This window comes from Tachypleus tridentatus, chromosome 2 (genome assembly GCF_004210375.1).
Source record: "Tachypleus tridentatus isolate NWPU-2018 chromosome 2, ASM421037v1, whole genome shotgun sequence".
Lineage (NCBI taxonomy): Eukaryota > Metazoa > Arthropoda > Merostomata > Xiphosura > Limulidae > Tachypleus > Tachypleus tridentatus.
The window spans coordinates 15,840,000-15,867,120 of NC_134826.1; the positions used below are offsets into that span (position 1 = coordinate 15,840,000).

At 35.0% G+C, this 27,121-nt stretch overlaps 1 protein-coding gene across 16 annotated transcripts; it reads left to right on the forward strand.

The window, feature by feature from the left end:
• On the forward strand, positions 1-27,121 carry LOC143238591 (peptidylglycine alpha-hydroxylating monooxygenase-like). Of its 16 annotated transcripts, none has more exons than XM_076478994.1 (8): positions 1-96; positions 1,556-1,613; positions 2,213-2,440; positions 6,870-6,956; positions 7,472-7,529; positions 8,013-8,077; positions 13,922-14,064; positions 15,927-16,171. In XM_076478994.1, the coding sequence occupies exons 1-8, from the start codon at positions 31-33 to the stop codon at positions 15,972-15,974; spliced, it is 753 nt and encodes a 250-aa protein (XP_076335109.1). In that variant the 5' UTR covers positions 1-30; the 3' UTR covers positions 15,975-16,171. The 16 variants fall into 16 exon arrangements, with proteins under 16 accessions (XP_076335109.1, XP_076335172.1, XP_076335182.1 ...); XM_076478979.1 differs by lacking the exon at positions 15,927-16,171 and adding an exon at positions 997-1,211 and having other exon boundaries at positions 80-96; positions 13,922-14,625; XM_076478970.1 differs by lacking the exons at positions 1-96; positions 15,927-16,171 and adding exons at positions 396-453; positions 997-1,211 and having other exon boundaries at positions 13,922-14,625.

Sequence of the window (27,121 nt, forward strand, 5' to 3'; positions counted from 1 at the left end):
TTTTGGATTTTGTGGTTAAGCCTAAAGTGTATGTTACTTCCCTTTTCCGCTGAAATAAAGCTTCCGTTACTAATGCCTGATGTTCAGCCTAAAGTGGTAAGTATTCTGTTTTAAGTAACGTAGCTTGAAGTTTTGTAATGTATACTACCATATGGTAGGAAAGTATTTTGTTAAGATGAAGTCTGTTACATTACGAATTTAGTCAGTATCAAGTATATGATTCCAAGTTCTGTTGCTATATTCCAGTATCTGTTTTTCTAGTTGTTTTACCCGTACAAAAAATAAAACACGTCATTTGAATATCTTTTGCGAAAATAGGCATTTAATGCTGAAATTCTGGATTCGATGCCTCTTGTGCTTCCATCGCCACTAGGTCAAGCGCAGTCTCTTCACAACGAAATGTGTTTTAATAATGGCTCCAACACGTGGGTGTTTAATGAAACATCAATCAAGGTATTTATTGAAGAAAAGTTTTGAAGGTCATGCAAGGCTGTTTCATCTATAGGAGTGTTAATAAATATAGAAGAAACTAATTCTAGACTGACCAGAGAATGTTTGTACAGGAAGGGTTGTGAATAATTTTATATTCATATAGTCTAACAAGTTTGTTTGTTTTGAATTTCATGCAAAACTACACGAGGGCTATCTGTGCTAGCCAACCCTAATTTAGCAGTGTAAGCTAAATGTAATGTGTAGCTTTGTGCTCAATAACAAATAATTAAACTTTTATTAATATAGTAATGTCCCTCAGGGTCATTGTTTTGGACTTGTTTTTTCTCTTGTTTTTAATATAATAGTAATGATATTGACAGGGGCATCGTTAGTAAGTTAATTAAGTTCTTAGGTGTCAGTATATGTATTGAAGATGTTGATGCACTATAGAATGACTTGAATCAGGTTGCAGGTTGGTCAAATATCTGGTTGCTGATCGAAATTATTGTAAGTGCAATTTAATGTGTTTGAACAATAATGGCTGGAATCGTCTGTTTGATATAGAGGGGAGCCAATCGGATAATGCAGCTAAACAAAAGGATATTGGATACAATTATCTCAAGAAACACATTTTGGGTTTCGTGCTCCTGACCCTTGGATTACGAATCGAGTGCCTTAATCTCCTGGTCGTGCCTGGCCATTATCATTTGAAGTGATTACTCTTTTCAGACTCAAAGTTTAGAGAAAAGAAAACCATTCACCTCAATTTTATTTTGGTGGTGAGTTAGAATACTGATACAGGTTGATTTTGTCAGCTTTCTTGTAATTGTCTTATTTTAAAATTACTCAACTAACATTCGAGTTGCCAGAAGATTTGAGTTGGATTTATCTAACAAAGAATTACTTGCTCATTATAATTCATTTAAACAAATGGAAATAATTCTCACAGTATGTTATAAGAAGAAGAATGCAATGCCATGCAGTGGGCTATCTGTGCTGTGCCCACCAATGATATTGAAACCAAATGTTTAACATTACAAGTCTTTGACATTGAAAAAGTGTTCATATTTACACGGCTCTTAGTTTTAATGTAATATTTATATTTATTTACCTTTACATTTAGAAAGACTCCTATCTTTGTATGGCATTTCAAATGCCCAGAAGTTTCAGCACCTACATAAGTAAGTTTATTTTTAACTATCTTAAAAAAAAACAGAAAGAAAAACACAACTACTGGTTGTTAAGCAGTAATCCTGAATGCTTATACATCTAAAGTTTTAGGTTCAATCCCTGCATTGAATGTCGTAATGATGAGCTGTTCTTTTTAATAAAAAAAATGTTACTAACATAATTCCGAATACCTGATGATAATAGTGATATAAATTACCCATTTTATTTTAAATGATACATAAAACATTGTAATATATTTTATCAGGAAATGAGCTGTAGCAAACACTAAAGAAAAACTGTAATACTAATAAGATTTAATCGTGACATATCGGAATTTTGTTGGAGTATTACTAGTGCACTTAGTTGCACTATTCCATTATTATGTTAATGTTAACTGTATTCAATGAGGGGGAAATACTTCAAAGCAGTGTCATATAACATTGAAATATTCAGAAAAATTAAATAACAATAATACATGTGTGATATGTGTAAACATTTTTATTCATAATTCAGTAATACCAAGAGTAGGTAATATCGTAATAACAAAGCATCACGTTAACAAAATAATTGTTTGTCTTCCGATATACGCACAATTTCTTAACCATTTCAGTGGAGTTCGAACCCAATGCCACCATGCACACTGCTCATCATATCCTACTATTTGGATGCTCTGTCGTGGGATATCGAGAACGAGACACTCCTCGTGCTGTTTGGGACTGTGGTGAGATGGGTGGAGTTGGGCGGGGATCCCAATATCGCCGTGCTCCTGTATGTTCTGAAGGTTCTCACATCATTTACGCATGGGCAAGAGATGCTCCAAAACTAACGTTACCAGAAGGTGAGAAGTTGATTTTGGTACATTCTGTATTTATGATAAGGTTGTAAGGACCAGCTAACGATTGTTCTCATGGTTAGTAACTTGTACAATCGAACACCCAATCCTAGAATAATTTTCTGTTTTTTATATTTCCAGATGACAATTAGTAATTTATATTAACAATTATACATCTAAAGCTCATCCATTGAGCCTTGAATCTGCTAACACTGTGATTTTTTGAAGTGGATGATATAAGCTACTTAGTAATTAGTATCCAGCAAGAACAGTTTAAAAAAAAGTAGCTAATTAATAATTAGATTCTAATTTTGATGTTTCTTTGCTAGAAAGAGTTTGTCATAACATATAGAAATTTCATGAAAATGAAAGCTTTTGTAGAAGAAAGAAGTAATGATACGAGATTTCCAGAATTAAACTTCATAGTTCAGCTAATGAGGTAAGTAATAGGAGTTGCTGCAGCTATTCCATCAGTGATCAAATTAGTAAGTTAGTCGGTGGAATATTTGTTGTGCCAGCTGTCGATCGATTAGCAAGGAAATTCTGCAAGTGAGATTATTTATGAGTTAAGAGAACATTAGTTTCGTAAAGTGTGAGAGAACGTTATTTATGAAGTTACGCACACCAGTGAACGTACTTTACAGCAAGTGTTATTGATTAAATAAATTAATTCTCTAGTGTTACGTGGACTAAACTTTGCACAATTTTTATCAAATAATCTGAAAGAATTAATCAAATGATAGGATGTTGATTATATCACTGGTGCCAGAAGTTGAATTATTTTGGTGAAGATAAACTAGAAGTTTGAGTAAATTTCAAGATGACAACAAGAACAAGAAGCAGGATCATAACTGTTGAAAGAAAAACAAATAGAGAGAAACAGAATTTGAAAAAGGAAACAAAACAAGATTGTTTTGTTTCTGAATTTCGTGCAAAGCTAGACGAGGGCTATCTGCACTAGTCATCCATAGTTTAGCAGTGTAAGACAAGAGGGAAGGCAGCTAGTCATCACAACCCACCACCAACCCTTGGGCTACCTGAGGGCTATCTGCACTAGTCATCCCTAGTTTAGCAGTGTAAGACAAGAGGGAAGGCAGCTAGTCATCACAACCCACCACCAACTCTAGGGCTACATGAGGGCTATCTGCACTAGTCATCCCTAGTTTAGCAGTGTAAGACTAGAAGGAAGGCAGCTAGTCATCACAATCCACCACCAACTCCAGGGCTACATCAGAGCTATCTGCACTAGTCATCCCTAGTTTAGCAGTGTAAAACTAGAAGGAAGGCAGTTAGTCATCACAACCCATCACCAACTCTAGGGCTACATGAGGGCTATCTGCACTAGTCATCCCTAGTTTAGCAGTGTAAGACTAGTCATCACAACCCACCACCAACTCTAGGGCTACACGAGGACTATCTGCTCTAGTCATCCCTAGTTTAGAAGTGTAAGACAAGAGGGAAGGGAGCTAGTCATCACAACCCACCACCAACTCTAGGGCTACATGAGGGCTATCTGCACTAGTCATCCCTAGTTTAGCAGTGTAAGACTAGAAGGAAGGCAGCTAGTCATCACATCCCACCACCAACTCTAGGGCTACACGAGGACTATCTGCCCTAGTCATCCCTAGTTTAGCAGTGTGAGACAAGAGGGAAGGCAGCTAATCATCACCACTCTTACTCTTTACCACATTACTCTTTTACCAAAGAGTAATGGGATTGATCGTCACATTATAACCTTCTTTTAAAACAAGATCAAGAAGAAATAAAATACACAAATAAAAGAATACCAGGAAGATATTTATTGAAATTTAAAAGAAGTTCAGGAGGTGAGAGATGGAAATTTCAGAGAAGAATTAAAAGGCAAAGAAATAATATGTAAATACGAAGCAAAAAATAAATCTTATTGAATACTCGATCAATGAAGGTATTGGAGATGTATAGTGGGATTATAAGGAGATTAAAGAAATACTAAAAGGATGTAAAGACAGAATTAAAAAAGTAGAAAAGTAAATGAACAAAGTCAAAAGTAAAGTACAAACCATCTATAATGTGTAGAAAAATTATAAGAAGATCACTGAGATAGAAATGAACATTAATGACAGAATGAAACATGTGGAAAATGAGTTGATAAATGCAAAGATCAAAGTAGCCACACCTCTTTTCTTTTGTTTTTTACATCTCCATAAGAATTCCAACATAAAACACTATTTACTATCTCATATAGAATAGAAACTCCTACTTTTTGTACTCCTGTTTCTGCTATTGCTGTATAATCTTTGGCTAAAGAACCTTCTTGGAATACAACTGCCGTTACAATATTAAAATAAGTTCCACAATTTATTTGGTCATTTTGACAACATCATTCACTTGAACACCAATGAATTATAATGTGAAAATACCATGGGAGGCAGATTAAACTTAGACCATAATAATCTAGAGTCAACAGGTGAAATGGTGAACAATAAGTTATTATTTTTGCCAACTCTTTGAAAGGACCAGATTTAGCAACATTAAACAACCTTGCACCTGAAAGTCACAACAACTATCAAGTACTAGTAACTACCTTATCCAACAGGTGCCTGAGGGAAGTATTCAAAAGCAAAGATCAGAATAGAGAGGAGAGAACAGATCCCAGGTGAACTTGTGGAAAGGCTTTCTTAGTTATCTTAACCAGGTGCTTTACATGAAATGGTGGATCCACTCGCACATGACTGATTAATATATGCAGTAAGAGGTAAGGATATGCAAGTTAGGTTAAAGCAAAGCAGGTGTTTATTGTTAAAAGAAGATTTTCAGTTGGTGGTGGAACTTAATCAATTAAAGATCTCATTTAAAAGTACAATGTCATCAGATCATGTAGTATTGAAATATAACTTTTTTTACAATAGTCTAGAAAATCTGAAAGGACTAATTAGACAATTAGTTACATACAAGAGAGGAAATAAACCAGAGCAGGTGTCACTCAAATGGACATACTGTAAAGAACTGCAGGCAAAAGCTTCTAATAGTTGATATCAATAAAATATAATTATTATAAATGATGGTAACATGTCCATTACAGCTGAGGCTGTGAAGAATTGGTAGCTGTTAATACTTAAAGAAGAAAATACCCTAAGGATGAATCTTTGATCCTAACAAGATAAAAAAAAAACAACATAAATAAGCTGTTAACATATTGAAAAACAGGAAGTAGCTGGAATTGTGGGGCAGAGTTCAGCTGAGAACACTGCATCTGCTCCATATGATGTAAGAAATTCATTATTTAACAAAACCACTCTATAAGTCTAATGGTTTATTGATGGGAAGCCTTGCAATATGTTGTTTAACACTGGTTTTACAGCTGCACTTATTCAAGTAGTCACAAACGCCAAGAAGTAAAAAGTTGAAACTTACCTTCACTGTAGAATGTTTTTCTATACTGCATATGTGGATAATTTACTTTGCAAATGAGTGCATACTTGAGCTGACTTCTTGTAGAGACATGGATTGAAAGCTAAGCTAATTTCAAATGGCTTTGCAGTCTATGACCAGGAAATCCCTGTGCATTACATGACAATTACGATGCCAGAGATTGAAATTTTGGTAACAATGAGAGAAGCAGTTGTTGTACCATGAAGAAGTGAAATGTTCATACCAGTATTTTCATAAATACATTTACATCTGTTGACTAATCAATAGAGTACAGTAGAACCAAACACTTCAGCATGTTCCGAGGATTATTGACTGAAAGATCTCTCACTGATCTGTAGAAAAGATGTCACCATTATTGTAATAAACACAACAAATCATGAAATTCAAGTCAACTCTGGAGAAGACAGAGTAAGATGTGAGGATGTACTGGAAGTATTCTGTATCAAAGAACATCAGAAGTAGTTACTTTTGAGGGAAGTCTAATCTGATGAAGAGGAACCCATTTTTCAGAAGATAAAGTATGGAAACATTGTGAATGGAAGAAACATTTATTATGTTTTGACAAGTTTGTGTCATGATCAGGAAGCTGATGATGCCTGAAGCTTCTCCATATATTGTATATTTATAACAAAGTTTATTTCACTTCCCATTCAAGCTGTTTCCATACTTTATTTTGATGGAGTGTAACCTCTCTGAACTGCCTGGAATGTCTTTATCTTAATGACAGAACCTCACGTGGGAAGACGTTTGAAAATGCTTACAGGGAAACTAAGGAAATTTCTGGATTGGTCAAATAAAGGAAATCTCAGGCTAAATTCCAAGAAGTGTGAATTGTCCCTTCAACATTTGAGTTTAATGGAACATACAATCAGCATACAGACCAATTTGAGATTGAATATGTTCAGGTTTGTGAGCACATTGAAGAAAGAAAATATATTTGTTTATTTGTGATGCATACGACTTGTTTTAGCCAATCTTGACCGTCCAGTATTGCTTCTTCTTATGTCTGTTGTATGTTTTTCAGGTGTTGGCTTCAAAGTGGGAGGAAGAGACTCAGGATTCAATTACTTATTATTGCAGGTACATTATGCCAATGTGGACAAGTTTATTGGTAAGTGTATTTTGTTTGTATTTAACAATTATTATAAAACTATTTATGCTGAATTTGCACTAAATGTATTTACTGATTAGCTGAGACCGGTTGATACAAGACACATGTTGAATGACAAAAAGTAAACTTCAAACCATTATAACAACAGCTATGCAAACTGAGAAACACGTTAAGTTATTTTGTTTGATGAACTAATTGTAAACTAGACTGTGACGGAAGCAAAATTCAATACAAAAGTTTACACACAAAATGCTTTTCTGTATTGGTTGGTGTCATGAAATATAACCAGTGTATAGACGTATAGGCTGTTACATGTAACATATTAATTTGACACAATAATGTTAAACAGTAAACAACTGTAATGTACACATTACATTCCATATTTGATTATTTCTGAAGCTTTATTACTCCTTATGAAAAGAGAAGTAAACTGAGCAAGCACGCTCTTTTGAAACTGTTTTCTTATTGGCTAATTTTTCTGCTGAATCTACAAACCTTCTGCTCTTTCTCTCTAGCTGGTGAAACTGAAAACTCTGGAATTATCTTAACAGTGGTTCCTGGGATTTCTAGCAGGTAAACTAAACTTTTTTTAACACACATACACATGTCTATGAGTGTATCGTACTAATATTCATTGGTTACAGCATTTAACTTTTAAGCAGAAATGAGCCACATGGTTAAATGTAATCCAATGTAAAATGTAATTTAACTGTAACACACAACCAAACTGAAACTGATCATTTGTTTTTTATTGGCTTTTAAAAGAATGATTACAAATACTTGTGTTTATTTCATCCATTGCTTCAAACATCATGGTTTTATCTGATGTCTACAAACACAATTTATTGATTTAACAGAAAATTTTAAATGTTTTATCAGCAACATAAATATTTTTTATGTAAATATAAATGTATTTATAAATACATATGATATTATTTTTGATGGTTGTTTCATCATTATTATTGCAATACAAATACAAGCTCATAAATATTGCGTGAAGTTCCAGTTATTTTTCAGGATGAAATGTAACATAAATTATTATATCACATTTAACAGAGTGACCAAAAGGGCTGGAGTGCTGCTACTGGGAACTGATGGGAGAATTCCAGCTCATAAAGAGGGTAAGTACAAAAATAATATACAAACACAAAGTGTTCTAGAACTCAGGGTCATAATTTGCATAGAAAATGATACAATAACTACATGGCAGTGCATTTTGTAATACCATATCTTTTGGTCTATATTTTAATCTTAACAGAGCTTGAATTTTATTAGATTTATTTCCAATATTTATTCATTTGTAACAGTTTTGCCCAAAACAGATGATCACCTGGTGAAGTAATTCTTGATGACAAGAAACCTACTTGAAATAAAAATGTATCTCAGAATGACTGGTATGGGTATTAACATTTTTATTGATAAGGAGAGAACAACATTTTGACCTTCCTAGGTCATCTTCAGGTTTCTTAACCAGCCATTCTGAGATACAAAAATGTCACCTGCTCCATTTAGAACTTGTGATGTAGTCTAAGTTTCTTTAGTTATCAAATTCACAGGATAATTATAAAGGTGATTACACTATGTAACAAAATTTTTACTTTTTCTTCTTCGTGGGCATAAAGTGTTATTTCCCAATTGCTTATGCCTAAAGTAAATTTAAAAGACCTATTTTACTCTTTAAACTTTACTTTTGTGACCTGGATAATGAAATTTTCAAATTTACCCATTTTCTGGAACATTCCAGGTAGATTCAGTGCTGAGTAGCTGTTAGAGAATTTTCTTCAACTTTCTAGAATGTTGTAGAAGCCTCAAAGCTGTGCTGCTCCATAACGGGAATAAGGATCCATTTCTTCCCCTGGCTCATTCGGTGCACCTCCAAGAGGATTATAAGAGCAGTAAGACCTTGGTAGAAGTCTTGAAGTATGATGAGTATGGTGGGAGGTTATCGGAGACTTCAAAATGTGGACATTCCTGATGGGTCTTCAAGGAGGCTTTTCCAAGTTTCCCTATATCTATGCCTTTAAGAAAACAGGAACACAGCAGTGCACTGCAACAGGAAGCACTGGCCACAATAGACAGAGTTCTCTTTGGGGAGGCACAATGTCAAGTCTGAACCACTAGTGGATTTCCGGAAGGTGTTGTTCCCACCATTGTACTTAAATTGGGTTTTATGAAACAGCCTTTAAATACCTTCAAGACTTCTTCCTTCCTAAGCTGTCAGAAGCAAAGGTCAAAGCCGGTTTCTTCAATGGACCACAAATAAAAAATATTTTGGAGTACACGAAATTCCCCAAAAAGCTCAATATGAAGTAAAAAAAGCATGGGGCAGCTTTGTCGCAGTGGTTCAGGGCTTCTTGGGCAATCACAAGGCCAAAAATTATGTGGAACAGGTTGAGGCTCTGGTGAAGAACTAAGGCAAAATGGGCTGCAGGATGTACCTGGAAGTCCGTATCCTTGATGCTCATCTTGGTGAATTCAAGGAGAACATATGAACATACTCAGAGGAGTAAGACAAAAGTTTCCACCAAGATATACTGGACTTTGAACGCTGCTAACAAATCTCAAAAATCTACTCACTTCTAAACATTTTTGCATAACTTTAGTGTAAATACATGTAAATCTTAATTCATATGTCATTTTATTCAGACCTTATGTAAATGAAAATTTGCCCGTTTTTACACAGAAAATAAGTTAATTTCTAAATTTCATTATCCAGGTCACAAAAGTAAAGTTTGAAAGGAATAATGGTAATTTTTTGTACTTTTACAACATAAACAATTATGAAATAACACATACTGTCCAGGAACAAAATTTTTATTACATAATGTGATTATATCTTTAAAAACTCATAATCTAGGGAAAGCTAAATTTTATCAAAGGAACCATGAGAACTGAATGTCTTATCAGTGTAAGTTTGAACAGGATACATTATCTTAGCAGTATTCTGCAGATTGACATGTATTTTATGTACATAATTGAACTGGTGTTGTTAAAAATAGAGAGACAGAAGAAAAAATGAAATCAGAACTGCTCTGGGAGAAAAGTGATTTTACTATACGGTATTATATGGCTTTCAAACAAAACCATGTAACACATCCATACTTTCTTCAGTAATACCTCTGATCTTAATGCAACAGCGAGTTGCAGAGCGAGTCTGAATTTTCTGACTTTGATTGACGTTTAAGACACTGGACACAATCAAACAATATTTGACTCTCAAAAACAATAAATGTTTGTATGGACTAAAGAAAGTTCCTTTGTTGAAAAGATCTCCCCCTCTTTATTGTGAAAATAATAGATTGAGAAAAGCATGCATGTTATTATATACAGGAAACAAACTAGTCTCCCCATACCACTTGTGTTACCCACATAATTTTTTTTTATCACTTTCACTGCCAGATAAGGGAGATTTTTTTGGTTTATTTTTGCATGATAGGTCACCTAACCTTTCAGTGGAAAACACTTCTAATTATCTTTATATTGTATAAAATATTTAAAGAAATATGTCTCACAAGAAGACAGCAGTGATACATCAGGTGAATGACCAAGAACTGTAGGTAACTAGGTCAAAAGAAAGTTAAAACTACATACACCAGAATAAATGAAAACGTTGAAAATTTCTATTTTAAAACATATGATAAGCCTGCATATCACAAGAGAAAATTAAACACACACACACAGGTAAATATGAATACAAGTAAAATGGAAAGATGTTTGTTTGTTTTTGAATTTCGTGCAAAGCTACACGAGAGCTATCTGCGCTAGCCGTCCATAATTTAGCAGTGTAAAACTAGGCAGCTAGGGACCCACGGCCAACTCTTGGGCTAGTCTTTTACCAACGAATAGTGGGATTGCCCATCACTTTATAATGCCCCCACGGCTGAAAGGGCGAGCATATTTGGTGTGAATGAAATCAAACACGCGACCATCAGATTACAAATCGAATGCCATAACCACCTAGCCATGAACCTAAGGCAGGCCATACATTATACGGGATGGTGATCCATAAGGGTATTGTTAGTAACTGTTAGTAACTTTACACAGTTTTATAATTTCCCTATTTTGTAAATGCTGATGACGAGCAGTCTTCAGTTCTTACATCTAAAAATGAAATATACTAAATGTACAAAGTCTAACAGGAAACAATGTTCTTAAAATCAGTCTTACTATCGTTAAACTTTGCTATTTTACTACTGTTACGTTTTCACAGTCTTAATTGCTTTTAGGCAAAACTAATAAACAGTTTATGTAATGATATAAATATAGTTATTAACATATATGTGTCATACCTATTTTTATAACCTTCTTGTACACACATGTGCATTAATGCAATCCTTGATCAGTAATGTGAACATAATATCTTTAGATGCAGTTCAACTACAAAACTGTTCCAAACAGATATCATAAAATTAACTAGTTTCCATAGAAATCAACAGTTACTAATTTATTTAATGTAGTAATACCCCAGAATGTTTTTATTTTTTCATAAATATAAAACTTTTGCTTATTATGGAACCACTTTCATACACTTCTGAGACTGCGTATCACATTTCTGTACAAATGTTTTCCTTACTTGCATAGAAACTACCTTTAGTAACACAAAATAAAAACACTTGCACTTCTTTAGAACTAACTGTTGTAAAAAACAACAGAAACACTCATCTTCATAGAAACTAACTGTGGTAACAGTAAATGAGAAAAATAAACACTTTCCCTCTTGTAAACTAAGTTTAGTAACACAAACTAAGATATTGTCTTCTTAGAAACTAACTGTAGTAATATAAAACAAAATCACTTGTTCATTATAGAAAATAACTGTTGTAACACAGAACAAAAATAGGAAAAATAACTTTCCTTCTTAGCACACTTGTGATATGAAATTATTTATATAGAACTGAGTTTTAAAGATTTTACTGCAAATTGTTCGGTTGTTGTTGTTTTGAATTAAACACAAAGCTACACAATAGGCTATCTGTGCTCTGCCCACTACAGGTATCGAAACCCAGCTTTCGCAAGGTATGTTTGCAGACATACCACTGAGCCACTGGCGGACAAATTGTTTGGAAAGTAATCTAACCACCACATTATTTAAATTGTAGAACCAGCCTCTTGAAAATAAGGTTTTATCTCTGGGACAACAATACTTCTTTATCCTTGGTTTCAACTATGAATGGTGATTTTGATTTTTAACATAAAATATTCTTGATGCTGAGGTATTTTTATTTTATTTCACAAAGTTTCAAAATGACTTGCACAAGTTTGACTCAACCAATCAGAAGAAAGTGAGAATAGTTATCAGGTTGTAAACAGAAACAAAGAAAAATGTAGCTGTTTATTATTAGAATAATAACAAAAGATAATGCAAGTAAAACATATATGGAATTACTCTCAAAGCAAGTAATTATGAGGGGTATCTTTAATAGTGGGATACCGTTGTGTAGAAATTTGTTCTTTTTCTGGTTATTTATATGACAAGCTACACTTTGTCCACCAATATGACATATATGTATCTAACATTCTTAAATCATGATTCTTTAACTATTTAGTGTTTGACATATATGTATCTAACATTCTTAAATCATGATTCTTTAACTATTTAGTGTTTGACATTTCTAATTGTTTCTAACTTCGTGTTTATAGCTCGATAGCTAAGATTTATGTTTTTACATAAAGAATGTTTGACACAGCGTTGAAGGTCAAATCAACGAATGCAGTTGTTTATAGTTATAATTAGATATTTGACTGCTGTTGTGTTAGGTATGGTCGGTTTGTAAACTGTCATCCATTGTAGTGATTTAGGTGAGAACAATATGTGTGTGTTTGTGTTATCACCACCAATATTTGTTGAAACGTCTGTAAAATTTCACACTTCTCCTTCCAAGTAAGAACTTTCACAGAAAGTGTTGTGCAGAAACCGGTCACTTAATGTTGAAACAGAATAAGATGAACGTGAAAATGTAATAAATGCTTGAAAATTACGGAGTTTTAGACCAGAGCAAATGTCTCAGTTTCTAAACATGGGAAAAGAACAGCTAGTTACGTATGTATCAATTTATTATTTAGCTTACAATAGAGAGAAAAAAACTGATAAGCTGAAATCATTTCATAAAATATCCATGACTAGAGACTTGTTATACAACATTATTTACACTTTTTTATTATATATTTGTTTCGTCTGATGAGATATAAATATATTTATCTGAGTATCCAAGAACTGAAATAATTTTGACTGTATTTTGATACACTTGAATGTCATTGTGTTAAAAGTTTTTGAAATTGTGATTTCATGATTTCCAAATTTGAAGAGCAATTTTGTTGTTTGAAAATGTTTTCGTGTTTTATATCTATTAAAGTTTTTTTTTCAAATATATAAAAAACAAACTGTTCTTTCAAAGTTTATGAACACTAAAAGTGAGTGTATTTATTAGAAGATTAATTTTTGTTGTAGTTTTGTGTCCCTGATGTTTCAGTATGAGATAGAAACTCATTCCTCTGACACTTTTATGAATTTGATAAACGTTTTCTCCAGACAATCTATGTAATTTGAAGTCCTAAGTTTCATTTTTTATAAATAATAATAATAATGATTCATCTGAAAGTTAAGGTTCTTACGTCAAGTTTGTAAGATGATAACTTTTCAATGTTTTGTGATCTTATAAAATGCATTCTACTCAGTATATTCGTGTTCACTGTTCAGTGATAATGTTTGTGAAAAATCACTTTTGTAACAACCAGAAGTTTTTTTGATTAGATATTTTAAACAGCACATCCTTCGTGTACACGTTAATGATATATTTTCTGTAGTTCACACGATAAACTTGGGACAACCTGTTAAAGAAACACCATAACAACTGATCAAAAAATCACATAATGCTTGCACTCTGTGACACATGTTGAAACTAATTACTATATATATATATATTTTTATTGAGATACACTTGTTTTTTCCTACATTGAAATTTTAGTGTGTGATTTGTGGCATGGCATGGATGCTGCGTCTCTGGTTATCGCAGAAAAGTATATAAATGCCTTCAATATTTTAGCTAAAACAAGAAATACATTGTTACTTCCAATTAACATAGGAGATATATCAAGTATGGTTATTCAAGTAAGTAAATGGATTCTATTACTTAGAGTGTTTTTATCAAAGTCTTGTCTGCCAAATATATATCTCTTTGAGAACTTGTACCATGTGTGTTATTTGTGTAAAGAAAATACAACTGGACCCACAATAAAAATATATATTAAAGGTCCATGAAGTCATTTAATTTCTCAGATATTTGAGTGTTTGAAGTTTAATTAGAATTTGGATTGAAGAGCAGAAACTACACTAAAATAATAGTTTTACGTTGTTTTTTACAGCCCGGTTCTTGACAAAAATGTAATTTTGTGAACATTTTGTCTTGCAAAGACAAGAAATTAAAATCATAAGTAAAAATTAATAATGCATTATAATAGAGCAAATTTTAAATTGAATAATTTATTTATCTTTTTGAGATTTTGAAACAGTTTTTGTAAATGGTCAAAGTGTTACAAAACAGTTACATTGGAAAAGTCAAAACGTGCAGTAATTATCTATTTCTGTTGAATTTCTCTCACATGAAATAAAAGTTATGTAGTTATATGTTTTTTCTCAATAAAATGGCAAAAGATTATACTGAATTATTTATTCAAGTTTCTAGTTTTCAATTAATCTTAATAAATGCCAATAGCAAAATGTTCTCCATTTCTTTATAGTATAAAATTTTCAAGTAAACTTGGTCGTAAGTCACAAGTGTCTTACTGATGGTTATCACTATAAACACAGTCTCACTGATGGTTGTCACTAGAAACACTGTCTCACTGACGGTTATCAATAGAAACATTGTCTCACTGATGGTTATCACTATAAACACAGTATCACTGATGGTTATCACTAGAAACACAGTCTCACTGATGATTGTCACTAGAAACACAGTCTCACTGATGATTGTCACTAGAAACACAGTCTCACTGATGATTGTCACTACAAACACAGTCTCACTGATGATTGTCACGAGAAACACAGTCTCACTGATAATTGTCACTACAAACACAGTCTCACTGATGATTGTCACTACAAACACAGTCTCACTGATGATTGTCACTAGAAACACAGTCTCACTGATAATTGTCACTAGAAACACTATCTTACTGATGATTGTCACTAGAAACACAGTCTCACTGATGGTTGTCACTAGAAACACAGTCTCACTGATGATTGTCACTAGAAACACAGTCTCACTGATGATTGTCACTAGAAACACAGTCTCACTGATGATTGTCACTAGAAACACAGTCTCACTGATGGTTGTCACTAGAAACACAGTCTCACTGATGATTGTCACTAGAAACACAGTCTCACTGATGGTTATCACTAGAAACACAGTCTCACTGATGGTTATCACTAGAAACACAGTCTCATTGATGGTTATCACTAGAAACACAGTCTCACTGATGGTTATCACTAGAAACACAGTCTCACTGATGATTGTCACTAGAAACACAGTCTCACTGATGGTTGTCAACAGAAACACAGTCTCACTTATGGTGATTCGGTTTAGCTGTAGTTTTGTATTAAATGTTGGAGATGGACAAAACAGTTTTGCTCTGTGGTTTTCTGAGCTTTATTTTGTCTCCAGTCAGATTACTATTCGTTTGTTGTTTAAATGAAATGTTACTAAAATACCTTGAGAAACGAGTCAGTTTTTATTTTTCCTGGAGATATTGATATATCAGTTTCTTCAATCATTATTTCTTCATTCAAAATCTCGCCATAAACTTTTGTATCGAACTTCATCCAAGATTCATTGTCTGTGTCTGAAGTCATTTCAATTGCGATATTTTCTTTAGATCGAATAGGGTAAACTTTGTTATTATGCATACCACGAAGGATGTTATTAAAAAATGTCGATAAACGATTCATTCTTTTCATTTTCTTCCATGTTACAGGTTTCTGAGTTTGAAGGTTCGTTCGTCCACGGAATCTCAAACCAATAGCTTTGTTTCTTGTGTTCGGCTTTGCATTGACAATGTCGATTTTTTGTTGGAAAATTCTTTTTTGGAACTGTTGGTCTTTTCTACAGATTAAAGGTAAAAATAAGTAACATAAATGAAAAGCTGATAATCGTGATTTGTTACAGTGATATGTGTAATTGTTTTTTACTCTTAACTTTTCGGTGGTAAAATATACAATTATCTCGCATGTTATGCCACATATATATTATATATAACTAACATTTTGCTGTTTATTAATATTCACTGATCTGTTCAGATTTACTTGTGAAAAAATAAGAAAAGAATTGCAAATAAGAATGTGAAAATTGATTTCTGGAAACACAGTCTAACTTATGGTTATAACAAAAAATACCGTCTCAGTGATGGTTGTCACAAGAAACACTATCTCACTGATGCTTCTCACTAGAAGTACAGTCTCAGTAATGGTTGTCACTAGAAACACAGTCTCACTGATGGTTGTCACTAGAAACACAGTCTCACTGATGGTTGTCACTAGAAACACAGTCTCACTGATGATTGTCACTAGAAACACAGTCTCACTGATGGTTGTCACTAGAAACACAGTCTCACTGATGGTTATCACTAGAAACACAGTCTCACTGATGGTTATCACTAGAAACACAGTCTCACTGATGGTTGTCACTAGAAACACAGTCTCACTGATGTTTGTCACTAGAAACACAGTCTCACTGATGGTTATCACTAGAAACACAGTCTCACTGATGGTTGTCACTAGAAACACAGTCTCACTGATGATTATCACTAGAAACACAGTCTCACTGATGGTTGTCATTAGAAACACAGTCTCACTGATGATTGTCACTAGGAACACAGTCTCACTGATGGTTGTCACTAGAAACACAGTCTCACTGATTGTTATCACTAGAAACACAGTCTCACTGATGATTGTCACTAGAAACACAGTCTCACTGATGATTGTCACTAGAAACACAGTCTCACTGATGATTGTCACTAGAAACACAGTCTCACTGATGATTGTCACTAGAAACACAGTCTCACTGATGGTTGTCACTAGAAACACAGTCTCACTGATGGTTGTCACTAGAAACACAGTCTCACTGATGGTTGTCACTAGAAACACAGTCTCACTGATGATTATCACTAGAACACAGTCTCAGTCTCACTGAAACACAGTCTCACTGATTGTCACTAGAAACACAGTCTCACTGAGTCTCACTGATTGTTATCACTAGAAACACAGTCTCACTGATTGTTGTCACTAGAAACACAGTCTCACTGATTGTTGTCACTAGAAAACAGTCTCACTGATTGTTATCACTAGAAACACAGTCTCACTGATTGTTATCACTAGAAACACAGTCTCACTGATTGTTATCACTAGAAACACAGTCTCACTGATGATTGTCACTAGAAACACAGTCTCACTGATTGTTGTCACTAGAAACACAGTCTCACTGATTGTTATCACTAGAAACACAGTCTCACTGATTGTTATCACTAGAAACACAGTCTCACTGATTGTCACTAGAAACACAGTCTCACTGAGAAGAAACACAGTCTCACTGATTGTTATCACTAGAAACACAGTCTCACTCATGGTTGTCACTAGAAACACAGTCTCACTGATGATTGTCACTTGAAACACAGTCTCACTGATGGTTATCACTAGAAACACAGTCTCACTGATGGTTATCACTAGAAACACAGTCTCACTGATGATTGTCACTAGAAACACAGTCTCACTGATGGTTGTCAACAGAAACACAGTCTCACTGATGGTGATTCGGTTTAGCTGTAGTTTTGTATTAAATGTTGGAGATGGACAAAACAGTTTTGCTCTGTGGTTTTCTTAGCTTTATTTTGTCTCCAGTCAGTTTACTATTCGTTTGTTGTTTAAATGTAACGCTACTAAAATACCTTGAAAAACGAGTCAGTTTTTATTTTTCTTGGAGATATTGATATATCAGTTTCTTCAATCATTATTTCTTCATTCAAAATCTCGCCATAAACTTTTGTATCGAACTTCATCCAAGATTCATTGTCTGTGTCTGAAGTCATTTCAATTGCGATATTTTCTTTAGATCGAATAGGGTAAACTTTGTTATTATGCATACCACGAAGGATGTTATTAAAAAATGTCGATAAACGATTCATTCTTTTCATTTTCTTCCATGTTACAGGTTTCTGAGTTTGAAGGTTCGTTCGTCCACGGAATCTCAAACCAATAGCTTTGTTTCTTGTGTTCGGCTTTGCATTGACAATGTCGATTTTTTGTTGGAAAATTCTTTTTTTTGGAACTGTTGGTCTTTTCTACAGATTAAAGGTAAAAATAAGTAACATAAATGAAAAGCTGATAATCGTGATTTGTTACAGTGATATGTGTAATTGTTTTTACTCTTAACTTTTCGGTGGTAAAATATACAATTATCTCGCATGTTATGCCACATATATATTATATATAACTAACATTTTGCTGTTTATTAATATTCACTGATCTGTTCAGATTTACTTGTGAAAAAATAAGAAAAGAATTGCAAATAAGAATGTGAAAATTGATTTCTGGAAACACAGTCTCACTTATGGTTATAACAAAAAACACCGTCTCACTGATGGTTGTCACAAGAAACACATCTCACTGATGCTTCTCACTAGAAACACAGTCTCACTGATGATTGTCACTAGAAACACAGTCTCACTGATGGTTGTCACTAGAAACACAGTCTCACTGATGGTTGTCACTAGAAACACAGTCTCACTGATGATTGTCACAAGAAACACAGTCTCACTGATGGTTATCACTAGAAACACAGTCTCACTGATGGTTATCACTAGAAACACAGTCTCACTGATGAATATCACTAGAAACACAGTCTCACTGATGGTTGTCACTAGAAACACAGTCTCACTGATGATTGTCACTAGAAACACAGTCTCACTGATGGTTATCACTAGAAACACAGTCTCACTGATGGTTATCACTAGAAACACAGTCTCACTGATGAATATCACTAGAAACACAGTCTCAGTGATGGTTGTCATTAGAAACACAGTCTCACTGATGATTATCACTAGAAACACAGTCTCACTGATTCTTATCACTAGAAACACAGTCTCACTGATGGTTATCACTAGAAACACAGTCTCACTGATAATTGTCACTAGAAACACAGTCTCACTGATGATTGTCACTAGAAACACAGTCTCACTGATGGTTGTGATTAGAAACACAGTCTCACTGATGATTGTCACTAGAAACACAGTCTCACTGATGATTGTCACCAGAAACACAGTCTCACTGATGGTTGTCATTAGAAACACAGTCTCAGTGATGGTTGTCACTAGAAACACTGTCTCACTGATGGTTGTCACTAGAAACACAGTCTCACTGATGATTGTCACTAGAAACACAGTCTCACAGTTGGTTGTCATTAGAAACAGTCTCACTGATGATTGTAACGAGAAACACAGTCTCACTGATGATTGTCACTAATAACAAAGTCTCACTGAAGGTTATCACTAGAAACACAGTCTCACTGATGATTGTCACAAGAAACACAGTCTCACTGATTTTTATCACTAAAAACACAGTCTCACTGATGATTGTGACTAGAAACACAGTCTCACTGATGATTGTCACTAGAAACACAGTCTCACTGATGGTTATCACTAGAAACACCGTCTCACTGATGGTTATCACTAGAAACACAGTCTCACTGATGATTATCACTAGAAACACAGTCTCACTGATTGTTATCACTAGAAACACAGTCTCACTGATTGTTATCACTAGAAACACAGTCTCACTGATTGTTATTACTAGAAACACAGTCTCACTGATTGTTATCACTAGAAACAGTCTCACTGATTGTTATCACTAGAAACACAGTCTCACTGATTGTTATCACTAGAAACACAGTCTCACTGATGATTGTCACAAGAAACACAGTCTCACTGATTGTTATCACTAGAAACACAGTCTCACTGATTGTTATCACTAGAAACACAGTCTCACTGATTGTTATCACTAGAAACACAGTCTCACTGATTGTTATCACTAGAAACACAGTCTCACTGATTGTTATCACTAGAAACACAGTCTCACTGATGATTGTCACTAGAAACACAGTATCACTGATTCTTATCACTAGAAACACAGTCTCACTGATTGTTATCACTAGAAACACAGTCTCACTGATTGTTATCACTAGAAACACAGTCTCACTGATGGTTGTCACTAGAAACACCGTCTCACTGATGGTTATCACTAGAAACACAGTCTCACTGATGGTTATCACTAGAAACACAGTCTCACTGATGGTTGTCATTAGAAACACAGTCTCACTGATTGTTATCACTAGAAACACAGTCTCACTGATTGTTATCACTAGAAACACAGTCTCACTGATGGTTGTCACTAGAAACACAGTCTCACTGATGGTTGTCACTAGAAACACAGTCTCACTGATGATTGTCACTAAAACACAGTCTCACTGATGATTGTCACTAGAAACACAGTCTCACTGATGATTGTAGAAACACAGTCTCACTGATGATTGTCACTAGAAACACAGTCTCACTGATGATTGTCACTAGAAACACAGTCTCACTGATGATTGTCACTAGAAGAAACAGTCTCACTGATGGTTGTCACTAGAAACACAGTCTCACTGATGGTTGTCACTAGAAACACAGTCTCACTGATGGTTGTCACTAAAACACAGTCTCACTGATGGTTATCACTAGAAACACAGTCTCACTGATTGTTATCACTAGAAACACAGTCTCACTGATGGTTGTCACTAGAAACACAGTCTCACTGATGATTGTCACTAGAAACACAGTCTCACTGATGGTTGTCATTAGAAACACAGTCTCACTGATGATTGTCACTAGAAACACAGTCTCACTGATGGTTGTCACTAGAAACACAATCTCTCTGATGATTGTCACTAGAAACACAGTCCCACTGATGATTGTCATTAGAAACACAGTCTCACTGATGATTGTCACTAGAAGCACAGTCTCACTGATGGTTGTCACTAGAAGCACAGTCTCAGTGATGGTTGTCACTAGAAACACAGTCTCACTGATGGTTTTCACTAGAAACACAGTCTAACTGATGGTTATCACTAGAAACACAGTTTCACTGATTGTTATCTCTAGAAACACAGTCTCACTGATGAATATCGCTAGAAACACAGTCTCACTGATGGTTGTCACTAAAAACACAGGGTAACTGTAGGTTGTCATTACAAACACAGTCTCACTGATCATTGTCAATAGAAACACCGTCTTACTGATGATTGTCACTAGAAACACAGTCTCACTGATGATTGTCACTAGAAACACAGTCTCACTGATGGTTATCACTAGAAATACAGTTTCACTGATGGTTATCACTAGAAACACAGTCTCACTGGTTTTATCACTAGAAACACAGTCTCACTGATTGCTCTCACTAGAAACACAGTCTCATTGATTGTTGTCATTAGAAAAACAGTCTCACTGATGGTTATCTCTAGAAACACAGTCTCACTGATTGTTATCACTAGAATCACAGTCTCACTGATTGTTATTACTAGAAACACAGTCTCACTGATGGTTGTCACTAGAAACACAGTCTCACTGATGGTTGTCACTAGAAACACAGTCTCACTGATGATTGTCACTAAAACACAGTCTCACTGATGATTGTCACTAAAAACACAGTCTCACTGATGATTGTCACTAGAAGCACAGTCTCACTGATGATTGTCACTAGAAAACAGTCTCACTGATGGTTATCAATAGAAACACAGTCTCACTGATGGTTGTCACTAGAAACACAGTCTCACTGATGGTTGTCACTAGAAACACAGTCTCACTGATGGTTATCACTAGAAACACAGTCTCACTGATCGTTATCACTAGAAACACAGTCTCACTGATGTTTGCCACTAGAAACACAGTCTCACTGATGGTTTTCACTAGAAACACAGTCTCACTGATGGTTGTCACTAGAAACACAGTCTCACTGATGGTTATCACTAGAAACACAGTCTCACTGATTGTTATCACTAGAAACACAGTCTCACTGATGGTTGTCAATAGAAACACAGTCTCACTGATGGTGATTCAGTTTAGCTGTAGTTTTGTATTAAATGTTGGAGATGGCAAAACAGTTTTGCTCTGTGGTTTTCTGAGCTTTATTTTGTCTCCAGTGAGTTTACTATTCGTTTGTTGTTTAAATGTAACGCTACTAAAATACCTTAAAAAACGAGTCATACTTTTTATTTTTCTTGGAGATATTGATATATCAGTTTCTTCAATCATTATTTCATGATTCAAAATCTCGCCATCAACTTTTGTTTCGAACTTCATCCAAGATTCATTGTCTGTGTCTGAAGTCGTTTCAATTGCGATATTTTCTTTATATCGAATAGGGTGAACTTTGTTATTATGCATACCACGAAGGGTGTTATTAAAGAATGTCGATAAACGATTCATTCTTTTCATTTTCTTCCATGTTACAGGTTTCTGAGTTTGAAGATTCGTTCGTCCACGGAATCTCAAACCAATAGCTTTGTTTCTTGTGTTCGGCTTTGCATTGACAATGTCGATTTTTTGTTGGAAAATTCTTTTTTGGAACTGTTGGTCTTTTCTACAGATTAAAGGTAAAAATAAGTAACATAAATGAAAAGCTGATAATCGTGATTTGTTACAGTGATATGTGTAATTGTTTTTTACTCTTAACTTTTCGGTGGTAAAATATACAATTATCTCACATGTTATGCCACATATATATTATATATATAACTAACATTTTGCTGTTTATTAATATTCACTGATCTGTTCAGATTTTCTTGTGAAAAAATAAGAAAAGAATTGCAAATAAGAATGTGAAAATTGATTTCTGGAAACACAGTCTCACTTATGGTTATCACAAAAAACACCGTCTCACTGATGGTTGTCACAAGAAACACTATCTCACTGATGGTTCTCACTAGAAACACAGTCTCACTGATGGTTGTCACTAGAAACACAGTCTCACTGATGGTTGTCACTAGAAACACAGTCTCACTGATGGTTGTCACTAGAAACACAGTCTCACTGATGATTGTCACTAGAAACACAGTCTCACTGATGGTTATCACTAGAAACACAGTCTCACTGATGGTTATCACTAGAAACACAGTCTCACTGATGAATATCACTAGAAACACAGTCTCACTGATGGTTGTCACTAGAAACACAGTCTCACTGATGATTGTCACTAGAAACACAGTCTCACTGATGGTTATCACTAGAAACACAGTCTCACTGATGGTTATCACTAGAAACACAGTCTCACTGATGATTATCACTAGAAACACAGTCTCACTGATGGTTGTCACTAGAAACACAGTCTCACTGATGATTATCACTAGAAACACAGTCTCACTGATTCTTATCACTAGAAACACAGTCTCACTTATGGTTATCACTAGAAACACAGTCTCACTGATAATTGTCACTAGAAACACAGTCTCACTGATGATTGTCACTAGAAACACAGTCTCACTGATGGTTGTCACTAGAAACACAGTCTCACTGATGATTGTCACTAGAAACACAGTCTCACTGATGATTGTCACTAGAAACACAGTCTCACTGATGGTTGTCACTAGAAACACAGTCTCACTGATGGTTGTCACTAGAAACACAGTCTCACTGATGGTTGTCACTAGAAACACAGTCTCACTGATGATTGTCACTAGAAACACAGTCTCACTGATGATTGTCACTAGAAACACAGTCTCACTGATGATTGTCACTAGAAACACAGTCTCACTGATGATTGTCACTAGAAACACAGTCTCACTGATGATTGTCACTAGAAACACAGTCTCACTGATGGTTGTCACTAGAAACACAGTCTCACTGATGATTGTCACTAGAAACACAGTCTCACTGATGATTGTCACTAGAAACACAGTCTCACTGATGGTTATCACTAGAAACACAGTCTCACTGATGATTGTCACTAGAAACACAGTCTCACTGATTGTTGTCACTAGAAACACAGTCTCACTGATGATTGTCACTAGAAACACAGTCTCACTGATGATTGTCACTAGAAACACAGTCTCACTGATGGTTGTCACTAGAAACACAGTCTCACTGATGGTTATCACTAGAAACACAGTCTCACTGATGATTATCACTAGAAACACAGTCTCACTGATTGTCATCACTAGAAACACAGTCTCACTGATTGTTATCACTAGAAACACAGTCTCACTGATTGTTGTCACTAGAAACACAGTCTCACTGATTGTTATCACTAGAAACACAGTCTCACTGATTGTTATCACTAGAAACACAGTCTCACTCACTAGAAACACAGTCTCACTGATTGTTATCACTAGAAACACAGTCTCACTGATTGTTGTCACTAGAAACACAGTCTCACTGATTGTTATCACTAGAAACACAGTCTCACTGATTGTTATCACTAGAAACACAGTCTCACTGATTGTTATCACTAGAAACACAGTCTCACTGATTGTTATCACTAGAAACACAGTCTCACTGATTGTTATCACTAGAAACACAGTCTCACTGATGGTTGTCACTAGAAACACAGTCTCACTGATGATTGTCACTAGAAACACAGTCTCACTGATGATTATCACTAGAAACACAGTCTCACTGATTGTTATCACTAGAAACACAGTCTCACTGATTGTTATCACTAGAAACACAGTCTCACTGATGGTTGTCACTAGAAACACAGTCTCACTGATGATTGTCACTAGAAACACAGTCTCACTGATGGTTATCACTAGAAACACAGTCTCACTGATGGTTATCACTAGAAACACAGTCTCACTGATGGTTGTCACTAGAAACACAGTCTCACTGATTGTTATCACTAGAAACACAGTCTCACTGATTGTTATCACTAGAAACACAGTCTCACTGATGGTTGTCACTAGAAACACAGTCTCACTGATGGTTGTCACTAGAAACACAGTCTCACTGATGATTGTCACTAGAAACACAGTCTCACTGATGATTGTCACTAGAAACACAGTCTCACTGATGATTGTCAATAGGAACAACGTCTCACTGATGATTGTCACTAGAAACAGTCTCACTGATGGTTATCACTAGAAACACAGTCTCACTGATGGTTGTCACTAGAAACACAGTCTCACTGATGGTTATCACTAGAAACACAGTCTCACTGATTGTTATCACTAGAAACACAGTCTCACTGATGGTTGTCACTAGAAACACAGTCTCACTGATGATTGTCACTAGAAACACAGTCTCACTGATGGTTGTCATTAGAAACACAGTCTCACTGATGATTGTCACTAGAAACACAGTCTCACTGATGGTTGTCATTAGAAACACAGTCTCACTGATGATTGTCACTAGAAACACAGTCTCACTGATGATTGTCACTAGAAACACAGTCTCACTGATGATTGTCACTAGAAACACAGTCTCACTGATGGTTGTCACTAGAAACACAGTCTCACTGATGGTTGTCACTAGAAACACAGTCTCACTGATGGTTTTCACTAGAAACACAGTCTCACTGATGGTTATCACTAGAAATACAGTTTCACTGATTGTTATCTCTAGAAACACAGTCTCACTGATGATTATCACTAGAAACACAGTCTCACTGATGAATATCACTAGAAACACAGTCTCACTGATGGTTGTCACTAAAAACACAGGGTAACTGTAGGTTGTCATTACAAACACAGTCTCACTGATCATTGTCAATAGAAACACCGTCTTACTGATGATTGTCACTAGAAACACAGTCTCACTGATGATTGTCACTAGAAACACAGTCTCACTGATGGTTATCACTAGAAATACAGTTTCACTGATGGTTATCACTAGAAACACAGTCTCACTGGTTTTTATCACTAGAAACACAGTCTCACTGATTGCTCTCACTGGAAACACAGTCTCATTGATTGTTGTCATTAGAAAAACAGTCTAACTGATGGTTATCTCTAGAAACACAGTCTCACTGATTGTTATCACTAGAAGCACAGTCTCACTGATTGTTATTACTAGAAACACAGTCTCACTGATGGTTGTCACTAGAAACACAGTCTCACTGATGGTTGTCACTAGAAACACAGTCTCACTGATGATTGTCACTAAAAACACAGTCTCACTGATGATTGTCACTAGAAACACAGTCTCACTGATGATTGTCAATAGAAACACCGTCTTACTGATGATTGTCACTAGAAACAGTCTCACTGATGGTTATCACTAGAAGCACAGTCTCAGTGATGGTTGTCACTAGAAACACCGTCTCACTGATGGTTGTCACTAGAAACACAGTCTTACTGATGGTTATCACTAGAAACACAGTCTCACTGATTGTTATCACTAGAAACACAGTCTCACTGATGGTTGTCACTAGAAACACAGTCTCACTGATGGTTTTCACTAGAAACACAGTCTCACTGATGGTTGTCACTAGAAACACAGTCTCACTGATGGTTATCACTAGAAACACAGTCTCACTGATTGTTATCACTAGTAACACAGTTTCACTAATGGTTGTCAATAGAAACACAGTCTCACTGATGGTGATTCAGTTTAGCTGTAGTTTTGTATTAAATGTTGGAGATGGCAAAACAGTTTTGCTCTGTGGTTTTCTGAGCTTTATTTTGTCTCCAGTGAGTTTACTATTCGTTTGTTGTTTAAATGTAACGCTACTAAAATACCTTAAAAAACGAGTCATACTTTTTATTTTTCTTGGAGATATTGATATATCAGTTTCTTCAATCATTATTTCATGATTCAAAATCTCGCCATCAACTTTTGTTTCGAACTTCATCCAAGATTCATTGTCTGTGTCTGAAGTCGTTTCAATTGCGATATTTTCTTTGTATCGAATAGGGTGAACTTTGTTATTATGCATACCACGAAGGGTGTTATTAAAGAATGTCGATAAACGATTCATTCTTTTCATTTTCTTCCATGTTACAGGTTTCTGAGTTTGAAGATTCGTTCGTCCACGGAAACTCAAACCACTAGCTTTGTTTCTTGTGTTCGGCTTTGCATTGACAATGTCGATTTTTTTGTTGGAAAATTCTTTTTTGGAACTGTTGGTATTTTCTACAGATTAAAGGTAAAAATAG